The following is a 21,077-nucleotide window of genomic DNA, read 5'->3' as shown; positions in this document are numbered from 1 at the left end:
CCATGCATATATATTATTCATGAACTGGGGAGAAAGGCAGGGGAAGGACTGGAATAAATCAAACCTACAGGAATGGATTTCAGGAAGCTGCAGGAGCTCCCAACCTTCTTTGTTCCTCACACAAGTTGTGTGTTGGTGCCTAAGCCCTTTATTTTTCAAAAGAACAAGAACACAATATTCTTGCTAGACTTAGGCCAAGAAGTTAGAGATGAATCAATGAAGAGCTGGCAGTTCTAAAGTGAGTCCAGACACTTGCAGGATTGTACTGCGGTTGCATTCATGTACAAATCAGGGCCAAATTAAACAACATACTGCACTGTGTCACTGCTAATAATCTCAGTTTTTGGCTTTTTAAGTGTGGGAGCCCTACTTTTCATCAGGGCCAGGTACATGGGGAGGGGAGCTTCAACTCTTTCCTCACCCACCATGGTTTTGATTGAAATTGTCATAATTGCCCCCCTTTAAGTACCAAGAGGAAAGTATTTTTATCATTGGCCACCTCAGGAATTAGATGCTGGCAGGCAGTGGTCAGGGGTTGGACTTGTAGGGCAGAAAGTAGGAGGACCAACATTAGGTGGCGCCAGAGCCAATGAGAGTCAAAGCCATCCCCTGACTGGTTGTATAACCAAGAAAGCAGGCAGGTGGGGACTGGCTGAGGGTAGACTAAGGTTGGTGGGGCAGTCCCCCATTTGCCAGAATGGACTAACCTCCACCGCTAGGGGATGGGGAGTGGTGACCAGATGTTGGAGGAGATAGCAATATGTGGTGTGCCATGTGGCCTCCCCTGCACCCCCTAAGCCTGCTGCCTTCCGTTGTAGTGGAGAATATTGCCCTGTTCCCAGTGACTATGAACATTAGAATGTGTTTCATTCTGTCAAAACATAGAGAATACAAAACTAAGCACTGGTTTAATGAGAATGTGGCCGTCACTCTCAGATATCTCCCCCTTGTTTCAAGAAGGAGCATAAAAGGTTGCTTTTCAAAGCACAATTAGGTGAGGGTTTTCTTTTCCTTCGTTTAGCCAAACTTCCTTTAAGTACATTCGTGGTATTTTGGTTTCGATATCAAGCCCTATATTTCACTTTTCCACATCTATTTTACTGAAATATAACGTGCCAAATTCAACAAGCTAATTTTCCATCAGAAACTGTGAAAGCAAACAATCAGGACAATCTCCTCTATTGTGATGTCAGATACCACTGACAGGACAGGGCAGGAAACTAGAACAATATACTGCACTGCCCTTAAACTAGAAAGGTAGGTTTGAGGCTCAAACTTCCACTTTTATGTCCGCTTCCATCTGTTTCCTCTCTTCTAGCCATTCTTATCTAACTTTCAACACTGCATGGGGTTGGGGGAAAGACCTGGAGACTAATGGAAGCATCAAAGATGGATCTTCAACCATCCTGCAGGTAGAGGGTGGTATACAAATTTAATAAATGATAATAATAACTTTGAAAGTGGACATGTGTTGCACGATTCATGGTGTTGTGGTTGTTGATGGATGGCGCTGAGCAAGTTAGAGCATAAGACAAGCTTGCTGGATCAAGCCAAAGGCCCATCTAGTCCAGCTTCCTCCTCTTAGAGTGGTCAGCCAGATGGTCAATGGGGAGCTCGCAAGCAGGACCCAAGCACAAGAACACTCTCTCCCCTCTTGCGGTTTTCTGCAACTGGTATTTGGACAGTTTACCACCTTTGACTGTGGAGGCAGAGCAGGTTATTAGTTAATAGTCCAGAATGGGTGGCTGATGAGGGATAATGGCTAGGTTGATAGCTGGTGTCAGTCTGCAGGGAAACTGATCCTCCTCCCTCACAGCAGGCTGCCAGTACAGTGGTACCTCAGGTTAAGTACTTAATTCGTTCCGGAGGTCCATACTTAACCTGAAACTGTTCTTAACCTGAAGCACCACTTTAGCTAATGGGGCCTCCTGCTGCTGCTGCACAATTTCCTGAAGCAAAGTTCTTAACCCGAGGTACTATTTCTGGGTTAGCGAAGTCTGTAAACTGAAGTGTATGTAACCTGAAGCGTATGTAACCCGAGGTACCACCATAATGGGGAAAAACAAGAAGCTCTTACCAAGGTGTTTTATTCAATATTCACAGAGATAGACATAGGATGCAGTCTCTCAGATAATGGCGTTGCTGCGAGTAAAGTCCCGTCCCCTCCGTCTCTCCTATTATACATCATCCCTGCATCAGCTAATCTGTGTTTTTTGCCTTCTGTTCTCCTACTCTCAATGCTCGCCAGGTCCTGCGAGGAGGAGGGGATCAGGAATGCTTTCCAAAGACACTGAATTTGTCTGCTGTCCCTCCCCTGGTTCTTCTTCCTCCTCCTGCTCCTCTCCCAATATTTCCCAGCTTCTCCCCTCTACAGCCTCTGAACTATGACCTTCTGCAAACCACTGTTGTGAATCTATACTGTCTCCCTCTTCTCTGGGAAGTGCTGGGGGGGTGGTCCCCACCATTCCCCCTCAGTCCAGTCCCTGACAGCTGGGATGCTTTCTATGCCTTTGAATGAGGTACCCATTGGAGCACAGAGAAGGTGACCTATAACCACCCCTCCAGCGGAGAGGCGGAGGATGATGTGAACAGTTTGTGTAAACATAGACTATTTGCCATTTGGAAGAAAGGGACACAGAAAGAAAACTGGTTTCTGGCTGAGGGCATCTTGGAAGTGCAAGATATCTCTGTTTGGGAATCTGCTATGGGGTAGCGCATCTCCTGCCTTGGAAGAGGACCTCTTTGCTTCTCCTTGTGCCAAACCTGTGGCCCTCCAGATGTTGTTGGACTTTGGCTTTCATTAGACCCAGTCAGCATGGTCAATGGGCAGGGATGATGGGAGGAATAATATAGCAACATTTGGAAGGTCACAGGCTTGCCATCCCTGCCTTATGCTCAGCTTGTATATTTCATCCACTGAAGTGTCATTTGAAGAAGTGAATAGGGATAGAACCAACTGTGGTCACATCCTGGCATTACATGTACCCATAGCACTGGTATATGGAGCATAACTTCTGGTGTAATCCAGCAGGCAAACACACTCACAAAACTGCATGTATTTATCAAAAGTGGAACACAACAGAAATGTGTGATAGTTCTGTATGAATTTGCCAAAGTTCAATGGTAGATCACATTAGAGTGGAAGGCATGGTACAATTATATTTCTGCCATGAACTACATCTTAAGGGAAATCAAAGTAAGTGCTAGAGTTTATTGAATGGCTGCTAAGAAGAAACTGACTCATATTCTTCCCACATACCATTTGGTACAATACCCAGAAGTTGAAAGAGAATTTCCCCTCATACAAATAACTTTAATCCAGCATTCCCCCAACATGGTGTCTCCAGATGTTACTGAACTCCAACTCCGATCAACCCCATCCAGCTTGGCCAGGGATGGCAGTTCTAAACATCTGGACTGCATCAGGTTGGAAGAGGCTGCTCTAGTCCCTTCCAACTTTTTTTAGGGACTTTGTTTTAATATGATACTGTGTCGCTTTGAAAAAACAAAATTGGCTTCTTCTTTTCCAAAATCCCAAGTTTTCAATGTTTCTAGTTCATCATGAAATTCTTTGTCATGTCTATTTTGTCCAGACTCTCTCATTTTTATATTGCAATCTGAAAAGTGATCTTGTTCAGTAATGAAGTTGGCGCTGTTGCTAAGTCAATTCTAGTTACCTATTGAAACAGAATTTTATCTGTTCAAACTAAGCAGAATGCTAGTTGATTTGATCATGGACTTTTCTGTGTATAAATTTACTCTGTAGCTATTAAAGATGGAAATGCATACGGGTATGACCTATTACAATGATGCTCAAGATGGAACAGCCTTAGTAACAAAAACCTTGGAATCTGCGAATCACCTGACTCCACTGCATATTCCCCCAGGCCCACCTATATCACCAGAAAGGTAAGAAGTAGCTATTCACTCTATTTTTTTTCCAATATCTCTATGTAGCTGAATTAGGTCTTATACAGTGGTACCTCTGGCTACGAACTTAATTTGTTCCGGAGGTCCGTTCTTAACCTGAAACCATTCTTAACCTGAGGTACCACTTTAGCTAATGGGGCCTCCCGCTGCCGCTGCCCCATGATTTCTGTCCTCATCCTGAGGTAAAGTTTTTAACCTGAGGTACTACTTCTGGGTTAGCGGAGTCTGTAACCCAAAGTGCTTGTGACCCGAGGTGTTTGTAACCTGAGGTACCACTGTAGTATGAATATACTCATTACGGCCACAATGCTGTGTATTGGAATTAAGCCTCATTGACTTTGATGAGATTTAATTCTGAGTAAACACACATATAGGGACATGGGTGGCGCTGTGGTATAAACCACTGAGCCTGAGGCTTGCCGATCGGAAGGTCAGCGGTTCGAATCCCCACGACGGGGTGAGCTCCCATTGCTCAGTCCCAGCTCCTGCCAACCTAGCAGTTCGAAAGTACGCAAAAAAGTGCAAGTAGATAAATAGGTACCACTCTGGCGGGAAGGTAAACGGCGTCTCCATGTGCTGCTCTGATTTTGCCAGAAGCGGATTAGTCATGCTGGCTGCATGACCCGGACAAACTGTCTACAGACAAACGTCGGCTCCCTCAGCCAGTAAAGCAAGATGAGCGATGAAACCCCAGAGTCATTCATAACTGGACTTAACTGTCAGGGGTCCTTTACCTTAAAACAACAACAACAACAACAACACATAGGACCGGGCTACACATTTTGCAAGTAGCAACCCATGAAATAGCAGAAATTGCATGCATGTCAGTTGATAGTTAACATGGACTGAGCAGGGACCAAACTAGTCATGATGTGAAATATGTCTGCGTTTGTGCTAGTTCCTCTCAATGCAAATAGCAGCCTCAGATGAGTGATTTCCCCCAGGAATTTGGCAGGTAGGATATCTGACTTAGTCCAGCATCTCTGTGCCAATAGCATTCAATGAACCTTGTTGTATGGAACGTTAAAAGTAACCTTAAAAAGCACAGCCACAGCATAGATGTTTCAGTTTAAGGGTGCAAGAAACATGTTCTAATAACTCAAGAAGGGCTGTGAACTTTAAATTGATGTGCAGGACAAGCTGACTAGCCAGGAGTTTTGAAACAGGCTGATGACATGGAAGAAAGGAGAAATTAAGGGTTTGAGGCTGCAGTCCTAACTCCACTTACCTGTGATTAAGACTGAATCAGTTCAATAGGGCTTACATCCAGGGCTTTTTTCCTAGAAAAGTGCCAGTGCTCACCATGATTTCCCCCCCCCCCCTTTTCTCTCTCTCTCTCCATCTCTCCTGGTCGTCGTCCCCTTCTTCAACTTCTCCCCCCCCCCCACCTTTCCCTGTCTGCTCACACTCACTCAGCTCAGCAGCACTAGCAGCAGAGGCTGCTTTCTTCTCCCCTTCTCTCTCTCTCCCTCCCTTCCCAGCCCCACAGACATGGAAAGAGTGAGGAGAGATGAAAAGGAAGTGGTGCTTGGGCTCGCCTGGTCACTCGCGGTGCAGCGAGGCAGCGGCATAGCAGCACACCCAGGGGGACAGCGTGCCCTACAGGGGCAGCCAAGTGGGAACGGTGTAACCCAGGGGTTGTCAACCTGGTCCCTACGGCCCACTAGTGGGCATTTCAGGATTCTAGGTGGGCAGTAGGGGGTTCTACGGCACAAGCGGAATCCTCCTTCCATCGAGCACTGGTGGGCGGTAAGGAAATTTTACCATCAAGAAAGATGCATTAGTGGGAGGTAGGTATAAAAAGGTTGACTACCCCTGGTGTAACCTGTTGACTGGGAGCAGCAACTGCAGCCCCAAACAAAGGCCTCCTTTTCCTCACTGCCACCTACTCCATCTCCTGCTTTTTGCGATCCCCCTTTGAGTTATGCTTGCTAGCTTGCTCTCCTCACCCTCCATTTACCTTATCAAAAGATTGGGGAGGGGTGCTGATAACTGCGTACTATTGAGTACAGTGGTACCTCGGGTTACAGACGCTTCAGGTTACAGATGCTTCAGGTTACAGATTCTGCTAACCCAGAAATAGTACCTCAGGTTGAGAACTTTGCTTCAGGATGAGAACAGAAATCGTGCGGTGGCAGAGAGGCAGCAGCAGAAGGCCCCATTAGCTAAAATGGTACCTCAGGTTAAGAACAGTTTCAGGTTAAGAATGGATCTCCAGAACGAATTAAGTTCTTAACCCGAGGTACCACTGTACTGCCAGGGAAAAAAGCCCTGCTTACCTCTGAGTATACATCAGGCATAGGCAAACTTGGCCCTCCAGATGTTTTGGGACTACAACTCCCATCATCCCTAGCTAACAGGACCAGTGGTCAGGGATGGTGGGAACTGTAGTCTCAAAACAACTGGAGAGCCGAGTTTGCCAATGCCTGGTATACATGGCTAGATTTGCACTGTTAGTCACGATGAGCTAGGTGTCCATGTGTCCTGCTTTATGAGGGACAGTTCTCTGTTTGAAGGGCTGTCTGTTTCAAGTCTGATATACACAGAAAGGACTCTGAGAAGAAGGCGAGAGAGCCTTCAAGTTGACTCTCAACAGTCAGAGCCTGGTCAGCAGTCATGCCCTCTATGGCAAGATGCATTGTATTTATATTTAAACTGCAGCAATTGCTTCCAAATGTGAACCAATGCATCTTAATCAGCATGTGCAATTGCTATGCAAATCTGTGTCCTCTTTTGCCCTCCGGTCTGTTAAGTGTCCATCCCAGCTATGAAGCAAGCTTCACTCAGGTAGAGTATCATTGCTGCAGCTGCTCTTTGAGAACACTTGATCTGATTTCAGATATGAAGAGCTAAGGGAAATATTCCAGCTGCGCAAGCCCATCGTGAAAGGAGAACAAGAATCTGAACCCCTGTTGCCAGAATCCCACAGAATCTATGAGCCACCTTACAAGTTTGATCAGGAACACCAGTACTATGGCAGTAACAGAGATGCCCCGCTAAGGTAGGCTATCTGCTTTCTCTCTGGATGGCTGGATATTGGTGTTTAAATCCAGAAGCCAATTCAGAAATGCTGGTGTCTCTCGGAAAGCCAAAAACTGATGAGGACTAAACCTGGAAGAATATTTATTTTATAAAAACATTCCCTCCATCCTATGGTCAAAAGAGACTGCCCAAGGTGAACAGAGAGCTTTTATGATCTATGATTCACTAAGCTCACGTTTAAAATACCTGCAGCGTTCAAGAATGAGGTATTGGTGTCTATATCCTGAAATTCTGCAGTTTTCAGATCACTACATTAACAAGTATGTCATTATTCTGGCAATAGTGCCATAGCACAGGGCACTCCTATATACCTTGTGTGGCTTTCCATTTAGGTTGGTTGAATGGGTTTTTATTCAGCATCACAAGTCAGATCACATATATCCTCAGATTAAAACCACAAATTGTATTGTGACCCCTTTAAAGGCAACTGTATTATAAAATGGGCTTTTGTGGACTGGATTCCGTCTCAGTTCATAAAGGCTTGTGTGTTAAAAATGAACAGCTTTGGCTTCCATTCTTATTGGTATGGAGGAAGGTTAGACAACTTTGGCTATTTGATAAGCTTTCGTTCTGATTTGTTTCTGGGGAGGTTAGATGACAGAATTCCACTTGAAAATAATGGCAGTCTAGAAGCACCCTTTGTTATATTTGCAGCAACAGGTTAACATGGTTGTCTCTCAAGATGTTGTTCCCAGCTAAGATCAGACTGTCTTTAAATAGCACATGGAACTCGAGTGCTGTTGTGGTTGTGCCTTTAGATTTTGATGCAGGCTCTCAGTCCTTGCAGAGAGCTAGCGGTTAAGTTAATAACTGAAGAAAAGGTTCTCTCATTGCCCATATGAAAACTTAGCCGGCTGACAGAAACTTGAGCATTGTGGGATTAGAACTGCAGAACTATAGTTTTGCCACCTGATGGCACCAAAACACAAAAAGTGATTGCTGCACGTTTCAGAACTGGAATAAACATAATTATTTGTTTGAATGCCTGTTTCGTTCAGAAAGAAACACAGTTGCGTTATCAGCATAATGAAAAAATTAGGATACATTCCAAGAGCAACTATTGCAGCCCACATGAGTTCCTTTTTTAAAAATGTATCTATTTGCATTTATACTAATCCAAAGATATACAAAGGTTCGTTCCCAGTACAAATTATCTTTTATAATACACCAGAATAAAATAAATACTTTAAAAATCAAATCTAAAAAGGAACAGAAGGAAAAAGAAGGAAAAAGGAAAAGAAAAAGGGGAGGAGATAAAAAGACTTCCGGTTTTCTGTCCTTCAGCTAAATAGAGTATTCACTCATTAACATCCACCTATTCTATATTTTATGACCCAATATTTTTTCAGTCTTCAAATCCAGATATTATAATGAGTCCAGTTGAGATCCTGAGCTGTGCCCCTCCCCTATTAGGTGTTGGTGTAGGGAAGCAATGGTTCCTTATTTTAAAACATACTTCCTTCCCGTGCAGTGTTTGTAATAACAAGAAAAATTCCTTCCAGTAGCACCTTAAAGACCAACTAAGTTAGTTCTTGGTATGAGCTTTCGTGTGCATGCACACTTCTTTAGATACACTTCGTGCATGCGCACGAAAGCTCATACCAAGAACTAACTTAGTTGGTCTTTAAGGTGCTACTGGAAGGATTTTTTCTTGTTTTGACTATGGCAGACCAACACGGCTACCTATCTGTAACTGGAACAGTGTTTGTAATGTTTGTGGTTATGTCTGGACACACGTCATGTCAGGAAACCAGCCTCCAGAAAGCTGGAAAGAACAGACTAGATAGATTAAACCTGCTCTACACATTCAGCAAAGTAGTTTGTTTAGAACTGCACCCCTTCATAACATTGCTCATCTTGCAAGTGAAAAACCAAGCACATCTGGAAGAAAGGATTGTCTAGCTGGGCCCATTCCATGTTGCCCTAGCTTTCTACTTGCAGAGATGCCATATGCAGGTAGATTCTGTACATGTGGGCAAACGTGGGTCGAAGACATTCTTCATTATTTGTCTTATTGCCCATTATACACGGAACTTGGAGATGCTTCCTAAATCCCCTGTTTGTTCAAGTCTCTCCTCAGCGGAGAGAGTTCTGTGATTGTTGAGTAACTCTAACACCTGTGAGGCTCATAAAGTCACCCTTTTTCCACTAGCGGCAAAAAAGATTAGGAAGAAGGAATTGGACAAAATAACAGTAAATTGTAAGGAAGATTTGGAGTTCTAATTTGAAATATGTTGTATGTGGTTGTGGAGGCTCCCCATTCACAGTCTTGCTTGCAACACATGGTTCTGTTTGTTCAAATAGAGATTTTGCTTTATATTTTATATTGCCTGTGTTATATGGTTTTGTCATGTCCTTTGGCTAGCACAATAAATTTACTGAACAGAACTGAACTACTTCCAGTGAGTTGTTTATGTACGGGGAGGGTTAAAAGATGTGATATACCACCTGCAGTTTGAAACGGCACAGTCTCTTTTACCACCTCAGAAGTCGACCGCCTCATTTTACTGCACACATGCAAGCCTAGTAATTTCATTTTAAAAGTGCCCTTCAGCCCATAGGATCCCAGGGCAGTGGGCAAAAATAATCAAATAGAAGTTACCTGCTAGTGGTGCAGCAACAAAACTGCTAGCACATTTGCAAAGCTAAGCAGGGTCTGGTCTGGTTTCAAATTGGATGGGAAACTGCATGTTGAGATTCCTGCCTTGCAGGGGTTGGACTAGATGACCCTTAGGATCCCATCCAGCTCTACAATTCTATATGATTCTAAATACAATACAAAATACACTGTTTAATACCAGAATAATTATCAAAATCAATAAACCACAGACGTAAATATTTTACAACTATAAATAATTCAGCACAGTGCAGACAAAATACTAACTGATGGATTCCAGATAACATTTGTCTCCTAAAGTAGATCCATCCAAGGAGGTTCTCCTCATTTTGACTCCTAACAATGCAGAGTGCTGCTGTTTGCATCATGTTGCAATCCATGTCCAAAACGTGAAGGACATTTTATCATCATCTAATTTTATCATCATTCATCAATTACATTTATATACCACCCTATACCCAAAGGTGTCAGGGTGGTTCACAGAATAAAATCAAAATATAAAATCACAAAATACATAATCAAAATAAAAACAACAACACAATAATCCTCCCCCCCCCCCAAAAAAAAAAACCACCCCACAATTTAAAAGGGCATAGGATGTCAATCAAATCAACCAAGGGCCTGATTAAACAGGAACGTTTTTGCCTGGCACCTTAAAGTGTATAATGAAGGCACCAGGCGAACTTCCCTGGGGAGAGCATTCCACAGACAGGGAGCCACTGCAGAGAAGGCCCGTTCTCATGTTGCTACCCTCCAGACCTCTCCAGACTGATGGGTGAAATTTACAAAGCTTCAAGTATATCCTAAAGCCATTTGGCCAGATTCAGCTGCAGCAATCAGAATAGTCCAATTACAATTGCCTTTTGGAAGTATAGGGTATCCTATACACTGATGTAACTGGCTGACCTCTCTCTTATTACAGACTTCCTGACTTGCCAGAAAATTCAGAGGAGTAAGTATAGTTAACTTACGTCTGTGTTAAAATCTGTGTGTGTTTTATTCAGATAACAGGAAAAGTATGACTGACATTTTTATCCATTTCCCAGCCAAACTGGCTTCTAAAGCAGCTTACAGTTCAAAATATACAATATATTAGGACTATATGGAGGAGTTTGTAGCATCTAGTTCCTGGCAATTGATGCCACAGTCCAGGTTCCCTGAGGAAACAGAAAGAGCTGAAGATGACCACAAAGGCTTGCTGATGATGAAGACGCTGCCCTTCCCTTTGGTTTATTGTTAAATTAGTTTCTGTATAATTTATTGGCTAGAAAACGATGGCCCAAGCTCTCCACTGGACCTCGTTCCAGAATTCTGCATTACCCTTCCTGAAGTGCAAAAAAAAGTTAAGAAAGAAAGAAAACAAGTGTGTGCATTTAGCACTCCGGGTGCAGAGAAGGGCAGGGGTGGGGTCATCTTCCTAGGAAAAGGGAAAGAATTCATGCTGAGTAATGATAATAATTTATTGCTTGTACCCCAACCACTCTGGGCAGCTTCCAACAGAACACCAAACATCAAAAGCTTCCCTAAACAGGGCTGCCTTCAGATATCTATGAAAAGTCATATAATTGTTTATTTCCTTGACATCTGATGGGAGGGTGTTCCACAGGGGGTGGGGGACTACCAAGAAGGCCCTCTGCCTGGTTCCCTGTAACCTCAATTCTTGCAATGAGGGAACCACCAGAAGGAGCTGGACCTCAATGTCTGGGCTGAACAATGGGGATGGAGACGCTCCTTCAGATGTATCATGACCATACAATGTTCTTTGTCCCTGTCAAAAACTTTCTGCTGTATTTGATAGATATGAGAAGTATCTAAGGCACAAGTCGCCAGCCAATCCAGAGACTCATCTTGTGGCCGGCCGTCACCGGCCACTTCATCCTTACGTCCACAATAACATCGACATCACAGGTAAAGCACTATTCATTTGTGCCTGTGTGCGGTTTTGGTTTGTGTCTTCTCATGTCTTTTTCTCATGTCGTACCTATGGGACCGCCTCTCCTGGTATGCCCCACGGAGAGCCTCAAGGTCCATAAATGGCAACACCTTAGTGCTCCCAGGCCCTAAGGAAGTTAGATTAGCTTCTACCAGAGCCAGGGCCTTTTCAACACTGGCTCTGGCCTGGTGGAATGTTCTAGTCATTGAGGTTCTAGCTCAGGGCCCTGCAGGATCTGATTTCTTTCCACAGGGCCTGTAAGACAGAGTTGTTCCGCCTGGCCTTTGGGTTGGAGCCAATTTGATTCCCTCCCCCTCTTTTTTCTTTTTCCTTTCTCCTCCTGTGACGAGGCTGCATTTTAATATTTTAATGTTTCAATATTTTAATGTTGTATTTTAATCTTGTTTTTAAGTTGTATTCATTCAACTTGTTTTTATTATTGCTTGTTAGCCGCCCTGAGCCCGGCCTTGGCTGGGGAGAGCGGGGTATAAATAAAAATATTATTATTATTATTTTATCAGCTAGAGAAACTTAATTTAAAAACCTGCTCTTAGAATAGCTGTAAAGAAGTGTGCAACCAGGGACCCTCCAGATGATGCTGAACGACAATTCCCACCTGCCCTAGCAATCTTAGCCAATGGCTAAGGGATGATGGGAGCTGTAGTTTAGCATCTGGAACACTAAATCTTCCCCACGCCTGCAGAAGATCATATTCTCAACTATATAAGCTAGCAGACCTCTCTATTTAGAAGCTTTAAGGCAGTTCTGTGCATTATCTTGGGGGAAGAGGGGGAGCAGAAATATTTCCATATAATTGGAGGGTAGGAGTCCAACCAATGGCTTCAAGTTACAAGAAAGAAGATTCTGACTAAACTTCAGGAAGAACTTTCTGACAGCAAGAGCTGTTCAGCAGTGGAACAGACTCCCACAAGAGGTAGCAGACTCTCCTTCCTTGGAAGTTTTGAAGCAGAGGTTGGATGGCCACCAGTCATGTATGATCTAGTTAAGATTCCTACAGTGCAGAAGGTTGGACTAGATCAGGGGTCGGCAAACTACGGCCTCCAAGCCAGATCAGGCCTCCCTGGGTCCTAAATCTGGCCTGAGAACCTGCCATGAAGAGTTACGCCTGCCCTTCCCCTTCCCCATTCTTCCCAGTGTGCATAGGAATTCATTCATATATATTTTTCAAAATATAGTCCAGCCCCCCACAAGGTCGGAGGGGCAGTGGACCGGCCCCCTGCTAAAAAAGTTTGCTGACTCCTGGACTAGATGTCCCTTGGGATCTCTTCCAACTCTACCATTCTGTGATTCTATTATTTGTTATGCTACCTTTTCCCAAAAGCAAAGGTATGACATATCTGGTATGTGGAGGAAACATTGACCATCTCTGTATTCAGGGCTTGTCCATCTCCCCCTTGTCTGCACACTTCTGTCCAAATGCTAAACATCCTCTGACTCCGAGATCCATGTAAGGCACAAAACTGTTTTGGAATCAATGGAAATCTGCTGGTGAAAAAACCATCAGACTCAAATCTACTGAGTCACAGGAGGCTAAGCCACAGACTCAATCCTGATGGCTGAACCTTGACTTTTGAATTCAAGCTCTGTATAGGTGCTCATAACATAATGGGTTTATTGGCAGGGTTCCACAGAGTTCCTGCTGGGGCTTTTAACTGAGGCCTGCAGCAGGGTTTCTCCTGTTCCAAGGAAATGGGGCAGGGAGATCCTGGAGATTAGGCTGTAATGTAGTAACATTATCAAGCCTCCTTCATCCGGCCAGTCCTGCTTTTGTTACTTTATACATCTGTCCATGCAATACAAATATATGCCACTGAAAGCAAGGCCTTTACAGCTGTGGCCCCAATATCTTCTAAAACTGAGGGATTGTTCTTCTCAGCCTGATTTTTCAGACAAGCCATCCCTTCTTTATCTATCTATTGGGGTTTGCCCCTTACGATGCTTTCAACTGGCCAAGACACACACGTTTGTTTGTTTGTTTGTTTGTTTGTTTGTTTGTTTGTTTCTTTGTTTGTTTGTTAAATTTATATAATGCCCATCATCCCAAGATCTCAGGGTGGTTAACAAGATAAAATATAAAGCAAAAGCACAAATAAATAGTTAAAACAAAAACAACAAAACTATAACCCCTCCTTCTGCAAACACATTTAAAAGGTTGTAGAATATTAATCAGCCAAGGGCTGGTTGAAGAAGAATGTTTTCGCCTGGTGCCTAAAGATGTATAATGAAGGTAGGGGGATGCAGGCGGCTCTGTGGTCTAAACCACTGAGCCTCTTGGGCTTGCCAATCAGAAGGTTGGCCGTTCAAATCCCTGCAACGGGGTGAGCTTCCATTGCTCTGTCCCAGCTCCTGCCAACCTAGCCATTCGAAAGCACGCCAGTGCAAGTAAATAAATAGGTACCACTGTGGCGGGAAAGTAAACGGCATCTCCGTGCGCTGTGGTTTCTGTCATGGTGTTCCATTGCGCCAGAAGCGGTTTAGTCATGCTGGTCACATGGCCCCCAAAGCTGTCTGTGGACAAACGCCAGCTCCCTTGGCCTGAAGCGAGATGAGTACTGCACCCCATAGTTGCCTTTGACTGGACTTAATCGTCCAGGGGTCCTTTATCTTTACGTTATAATGAAGGTGCTGGATGAACCTCCTTGGGGAGAGCACACCACAATGTATATGCATGTTTATTTTTATTATTCCAGTTTTAATTTTTCTCCTTTCCCCACAAATCACTTTGAATGCATTGAAAAAGTAGCATAACATCTTTTAAATAAATGAATGAATGAATGACCATACTGCGCATTCAGACTTCTATAAACGTGTTGGCAATAACGCAAAACGGATTACAGGCAAAGGGAAGTAATGTAAGAGGAAAACCTCATGAGACTACTACAGTCACAGAACATTTGTCCAGTTTAAATGCACACAGTGTTAAGAAGCTTTAATCATTGGGAAGTAATGGCATTAAGCAACAGGTCAAGTTGAGTTAAGGAGCTGTTATCTCCAACCACCCATCACTACAACGCTGAATACGAATGCTGAAGCACATTGTGGGGTCTTTGCCTAGTAAACAAAAGAGGCTTGTAAGACATTATTGTACAATAGTGTGATTAGCATTCCTCCTTCTAAACTTTCTCTTGTCTGCCCATACTTCATTCTAGACTGGCCCTAAGCAGTACAAAGATGGAAAGATGTGTGGTTCTATTTTTGTTTTGCAAGGGACCATCAGAGGACAAGTTCTATTCCAAGCAAAGCTTATCAGGTTTAGAATTATGGCCTTCTCTGAGGAATTCTTCAGCTGTGTTCCTTCTTTGCATTCAGGTGCTGGCAGCAAAATTGTGACTGTACACCAAGAGTGTGTACCATACATTAAAAACACACACCACCACCACCAACCCGAAAAGAAACCTGGGAACTTTAGTTGACCCTCCACAGAGCACCCTTAACAAAGTACTGTGCCCAAGATTGTGCTTTTACTGTATGGTGTGTACTCAGCCAATTTTGCCCCTCTTCCACAAACATTGTTAAAAAGTGCTCTGCGAAAGATAGTAGTCTTCTGCCTTCTGCCCAACCGGGACACAGGCCAAGACCTCCTGGTAGATCTCTGATTTGCAGTGGATGAGGAAGCATTTCTTGACTATAGCAAAGTAGCTGCCCCCTTCCAAGTCAGATTCTTCTTCTTACCTGAGCTGCTTGAATTTCATATTATGCAATCAAGTATTTCTGAATTTTAAAGGTGGCCCCGAAAGAGATGAAAGAGCCGGCGAACCTTTAGACAGACGGCTTGGATACTTTCCTGTAGGTAATCACAACTATGGTTGGGGATGTTAACATTAGAGGGAGGGCTACAGCTCAGCAATCAAAAAGAACCAGGTTCAATTCCTGGTTATCTCCATCTTTTAAATATATATATATTTAAAGCTCAAGTAACAAAGAGGTCTTGGAGACAGCTCTGGCAGAGTAGACCAGCCTTTGCCAGCCAGCTTCATGGACTATAATATTATTATTATTGTTGTTGTTATTTCTTAACTGCCTTCCACATATATGTCTCGAGATGATGCACAAATTAAAAATGACCTTTTTAAAAAAGTTTAAAACAGAACAATGAGAGGAAATTATTATTTTTTAATCATACAAAGTAGACACGCCCATGGCAGAGGCAATGCCTTCTTTGAATGGAGGAGGGGGGTGGCAGAAGGTGTGTAGAAAATATCCCACAGTACTAAGGTAGCATTCATATTAATGGCTCCATCCTCTTTGCCTCTGGTCCTGACCTCCATTAGCACATGGCCTCCAGAAGGTTGCTCAAAAGGGAATGTGGCCTTCAAGCTGAACACAGCTCCCCATCCCTGCCCTAGACTCTTATCTGGAAAGTGCATCCAAACTTTTACCATCCTCATTCATTTGCTCCCAATTAGACAGATTTCTAAAACCATGTTTTAAACCCTGACAGCTTCAGTTTTGAAAGTTGTGTCCTTCCTACCCTCTCAGCAAACACTTGCATGGTTCAAGTAGGAGAATTTAACATGCCTGTTCTACTTTTTATTGTCAGAATGGTGATGAAAATGGTCAGGCAGGCGACCCAAATGCTTCCCCAAAGGGGGGCCGCAAGAAGACTTCCAAACCCCCGGAGCTTGACATTTCATTCAGAGCTGCCAACATGCTGGAAAATGTCAAAAAGGCCCTCTGGTTGTCGACTTACAAGCGTGACTACACAGGTACACACCTTTTAAACGTGAGAGATTAAGGCTGGAACACAAAATACCTAAGATAAATCATCTTGAGACTTGCTCTGCATTTTCCAAAATATTATGATGAGGGGAGGTTTTTTTGGGGGGGACAGTCTTGATGATACCTGGGGTCCCAATACTTGGGACCTGTACCTGTAAGGCTGGAATATATACGAGGGAACCTGCAGAATGGGTCAAACTTATCATGGTAATGGCTTTAGTGAAGCCTTCGTGAGCATCTCAAAGAACGAGCTAAGTGATGCTATTCTCCAGGAAAGGGGGCCATAGGCATCTTCCCCACTCCCTTCACCTGACTAAAGGCCACATGATCCTAGGTACAGTAGAAGAACAATGCCCAAAATTGGTATATCTGTGAGGTGGGAGCTGGATGTTGAAGCTGCAGACACAGAGACATGACTTTGTGTCTCCCCTGGAAGCTTAAAGGGGAAGCAAAAACTACAGGGGTAGGTGTTGTTGCTGTGAGCCACTCCATCCTATGCTTGGGATATATATGTGTGTAAAACCATTTATCCTGGAGACACCACCATCTCCATTGGCTTTCATTCCAAGGAAACTAAATCCTGGGTTAAGCACAGGTACCCCTGGAGTCTCTACCAGCTTGGAGACTGGGGTAACACATAACAATATTATTGCATACCACATATTACATATTAACTTCCTAAACTGATGTCAACATTGTCTTGCTTAAGGTAAAGGTTCTATGAACCCCTTGCTGCTGGATGACCATGATCCCAAGATGATTGGCAGAGCAACTGGAGAACTGGGCATGGATGTTGAACTCGTAAGTATGGCAACTAGGACCTTTCAAGCTGATTGTTCCCTTCCATTTCTGATGTTCAGGCTGTGAGTGCCATTGATTATGTAGCCCGAAGGGCAGCACCCACCCACAGCACCCAAGAGGGAGATATCAAGCTGGGAGGTGGGCACGGTGGTTGCAGAAATGCAAAAACAAACAAACGTGTCTCTAAGGGAAGGGGGAAACCACAAAGCAGCCCAATGAGAACTGAGCATGCTCAGTTTCATAGAACAGCCAGCTGACTGTCCTAGAAAACCAGGTGGGAAGGAGAATGGAATGGAGAGGCTGGAATTCTGAACAGCGACATTCCATGCTGCAACCTTATTGTTGCAAGGCACATTTTTTCTATGCATTAGCTTTGTTCGTGATGAGACACTTTTTATTGATCTGTGGTGATGAAATGTCTTCATTAAAGCTTTTCTTTAATGGAGTGGAACAAATAAAATGTTATTACTAATAATAATGGAAATAAACGGTAAAAAAAGGTAATACCCTGGACATAGCTGTCACCTTGCAATGCCTACAGTGGCTTTTAATCTTGCAATGACACTGAAGTTGCGATCTTTTCAGCACCAGGTTAAGACTTTCCTCTTTGATAGGGCTGCGCAACATGTCACTATATCGTCCAAAACCAGTGTGAAGCCCATATTGTGGTATCGGCTTCATACTTTTTGACCTGGCAATATATCATGAATCTTGATGTGCGTTTGTGTGTGCTATGCAAAACATCGCAATGTGGGGAAAACCGTGAACCCAGACAATGCCTTTATACATAGCTCCATCCTTATTTCAGACATCACGATATATCAATATGTCGCAATGTTTAGCTGGTGATATATCACGCTGTTGAAAACCAAGTATCGCCTGGCCCTGTTCTTTGAACACACATTTTTAAAGGGTTACATCTGTCCTCCGGTCTGTTTGTTCGTTTCATAGATGTTGTCTTTTGGTTTCTTGTATTCTCTTGTTGCTGATATTATCATACACTGCCCTGGAATTTGCTTGCACGAAGGACAATTTATTTAAATATTAAATCATCAAGCAAATGATATACAGTATCTAGTTTGGTCCTATAACAGAAATGGGGTATTTCTGGCATGGCAGATACTGCTGGACTACAACTCCCATCACCCCTGACCATTGGCCATGCTGACTAGGGCTGATGGGAGTTGGGAATCTAACTGCATCTGGAGGGCCAAAAGTTCCCCATTGCTGCTCTGAGAGTTGTCTTTAGAGAACCTCACTGTAAACAGAAAGGGTAGCTATCAATCCCAAGCTATCTGTTTTTCAGAGAGATTCATTTCCGTCAGCTGAGACTCAAGTAAGACCCTTAGAAGGACGTATTGCTCGCGCACTTCAAGGCAAACCAATTCGCCCCTATGACCCTCAGCAGCAGGATCCTGGCTATATTTGTGAGCACCCACCTCAATGGACAGGCGAGTCACTCATACGCAAATGTTTAGATGCAGTGCAGAGCAGCAGTGGGCAAATGCCTCCGGAAACAGACAGCGGAGCAAAAAAGAGAATTGAAGACTTCCAACAAAATCAGATTGATCGTCCGGTAGGTAACCCAAGAGAAAGCATGAAACATACAAAACTCCCGTGGAGCAGGTTTCAGAAAATTACAGATACTTGGAAGACGGAGAAGTTGTATCAAAGGCAGCTTGCTGTCCCCCCCGAACCAGAGATTGTTGTGAAGCCCGCTGAATCCCTTCGCTACGAAGATCTGCCCCCCTCCCGCTTAAGCAATTACATTGTGTGGCACCATCCCATCAGCCTCTCTAAACCAGGCCCAACGGAGGTGAGCTTTGAAACCTGTGATGACATCCCGGGTGTTCAATGTGTACCTAATGTGTTCCCAGGGATCGAAAGCAGGTCCACTTTCCCAGAATGGATTCCTAACTGCGGGATAGCTCGGCCTCAGACAAAATTAAACGATATGCAGTATTGTTTTAGGAAGGGTGAAGCCATCAAGCGCCTGAGTGATCTAACTAGAGGAGGAATAAGGGACCTGAGGGATCACGACAGGAAAGGCAGAAGGCACAAATTCTACGGCGTGAATGCCTATCACTATAACTGACACACGTCCTCACCCTTTCAAAAAAAAGTGAAAGAGAAGGGCGAAAATAATCTCAGCCGATTTCTCCAGTTGCGGCTTCTGAATTAGCTTGCTGTGCTTTATAAAACACTCTCCTAGTTTTTCAGTTTTTTGCGTGAAGTACTGATTCAGTGTCGTCCAAAGGCAGGTTGAGGCAGCTCTGAAGTGGTTTGGGAGGAATCAAATGAGAACAAGACATAAAGCCTCTTTGCACCTAGGGCCACACCTGCTAGCCATGCCTCTAATATTATGAGGTACAGCGGTACCTTGGTTCTCAAATTTAATCCATTCCAGAAGTCCTTTCTAAAACCAAAGCATTCCAAAACCAAGGCACGCTTTCCCATAGAAAGTAATGCAAAATGGATTAATCCATTGCAGACTTCTGAAAACAACCCCTAAAACAGCAATTTAACATGAATTTTACTATCTAACGAGACCATTGATCCATAAAATGAAAGCAATAATCAATGTACTGTACTATAAAATAAATACGACAGTATTGCAGATGATAACAATTAAAATTATTATTTTTCTTACCTGCACTGATTATAGTCATTGTTTGGATAGCGGGCTTTTATCCATTTCTGCAATCACACCATCAATCAATCCACACAGTCACAAAAACAAATTAACTGAAAAAGCCTCAAAAACAAAATGCAAAATAGCAAAAACAAAAGTGCCAAACTTAATCCTTTCCGGAAGTCCGTTTGACTTACAAAACATTCGAAAACCAAGGCACAGCTTCTGATTGGTGCAGGCGCCCCGGAAACAATAGCCAACAGCTACATTGGACATTCAGCTTCCGAAAAACATTCAAAAACTTACTTCTGGGTTTTCGGTGTTTGGGAACCAAGGCATTTGAGAACCAAGGTACCACTGTAGTTGTTAATTTGCATTTTTCTTCAAGGAACTCAAGGTGGCGCTGCGCATGGTTCTCCCCCCCCTCCTCATTTAATCCCAACAGCAACCCTGTGAGGTAGGTTAGGATGAGAGGCAGTGACTGACCCAGGGTCACCCAGTGAGCTTCATGATCGGGTGGGGATTTGAACCTTCGTCTCCCAGGCTCTAGTCTGAGGCTCTGACCACTACGCCACACTGGCTGTCATCAGCACACCTCTCTTTCTATGACCCTGACATGTGTGTGTTCTACTGAATGTGAGAGAGCTTTTCCTTTCCTTTATGCAGTATTGCATATGCAAGGATCTCTTTCGTGTATTCAACTTCATGTGAGAGAGCAGAAGGGCCTAATTTCTTGCACATGTTGAGAGCACCAAGCGAGAAGGGAGAGGGAAGGATTTAAAATGTGGGGAGGGAAAATTAATCAAACGATGGAAAGTGGAATGAGGGGGAAGCACTCTGGAAGCAATTAGGATATGTTTGTGGCAAGACCAAACCTGTCTCTAACAGCTCACTGGGAAGGAAGGCGGAGGAAGGGCAAAAGAGGGGGGGTGACCCCACCCACTTTGGGCTCTTGTCCTGTCTACTTATGGAACACAGCCCCTGATAGATCACCCCAGAATAAGTGCAGCCCACAACAGAGAAGTTTTCCCCACTCCTCATCTATATGCACAAATCCCCCCAGAGAGAAAAAATATTTTCAACTAATTAATTAATTTAAAATATAGTGGAAGAGTCAATTTGCTACTCACCTGTCAAACTATATGGAGATCATGTGCTTTTAAGAGCTCCATAAAAGGGAGGAGCCAACAACCTTTGCCTGCATAGCTGTAGAAGTACTCTAACTTCCTTGTTCAGGCAATGAAGTGGAACTTTCGGTTCATTTATTATGGTGGACACAAAATACACAGAATGCAACGTGTATTTGCATTTACTGAGAATACTCAGTAAATCCACATCAGTGACCTTTAACCACCCACCAGCATTTTCCAGCTAACTATATG

At 43.7% G+C, this 21,077-nt stretch overlaps 1 protein-coding gene across 1 annotated transcript; it reads left to right on the top strand.

Moving 5' to 3' along the window:
• The first annotated feature begins 1,141 nt into the window (after window positions 1–1,141).
• On the top strand, window positions 1,142–19,282 carry SPMIP4 (sperm microtubule inner protein 4). Its single transcript, XM_083705946.1, has 9 exons — window positions 1,142–1,257; window positions 3,767–3,909; window positions 6,770–6,931; window positions 10,512–10,541; window positions 11,388–11,497; window positions 15,268–15,329; window positions 16,084–16,249; window positions 16,972–17,063; window positions 18,370–19,282. The coding sequence occupies exons 2-9, from the start codon at window positions 3,776–3,778 to the stop codon at window positions 19,156–19,158; spliced, it is 1,545 nt and encodes a 514-aa protein (XP_083562072.1). The 5' UTR covers window positions 1,142–1,257; window positions 3,767–3,775; the 3' UTR covers window positions 19,159–19,282.
• Window positions 19,283–21,077: the final 1,795 nt, after the last annotated feature.

Source organism: Podarcis gaigeae (genome assembly GCF_964106915.1).
Source record: "Podarcis gaigeae genome assembly, chromosome: 12".
Taxonomy (NCBI): Eukaryota; Metazoa; Chordata; class Lepidosauria; order Squamata; family Lacertidae; genus Podarcis; species Podarcis gaigeae.
This window is presented reverse-complemented; position numbering and strand designations above follow the sequence as displayed.

What these genes read in the sequence shown, in the direction of transcription:
- SPMIP4 (XM_083705946.1), top strand. Translation starts at nt 3,776, where the DNA reads ATGGAAATGCATACGGGTATGACCTATTACAATGATGCTCAAGATGGA. An exon ending in CAATAACATCGACATCACAG is followed by an intron (nt 11,498 to 15,267) that starts GTAAAGCACTAT and finishes TGAATTTTAAAG; the next exon opens with GTGGCCCCGAAAGAGATGAA. An exon ending in TGGGCATGGATGTTGAACTC is followed by an intron (nt 17,064 to 18,369) that starts GTAAGTATGGCA and finishes TCTGTTTTTCAG; the next exon opens with AGAGATTCATTTCCGTCAGC.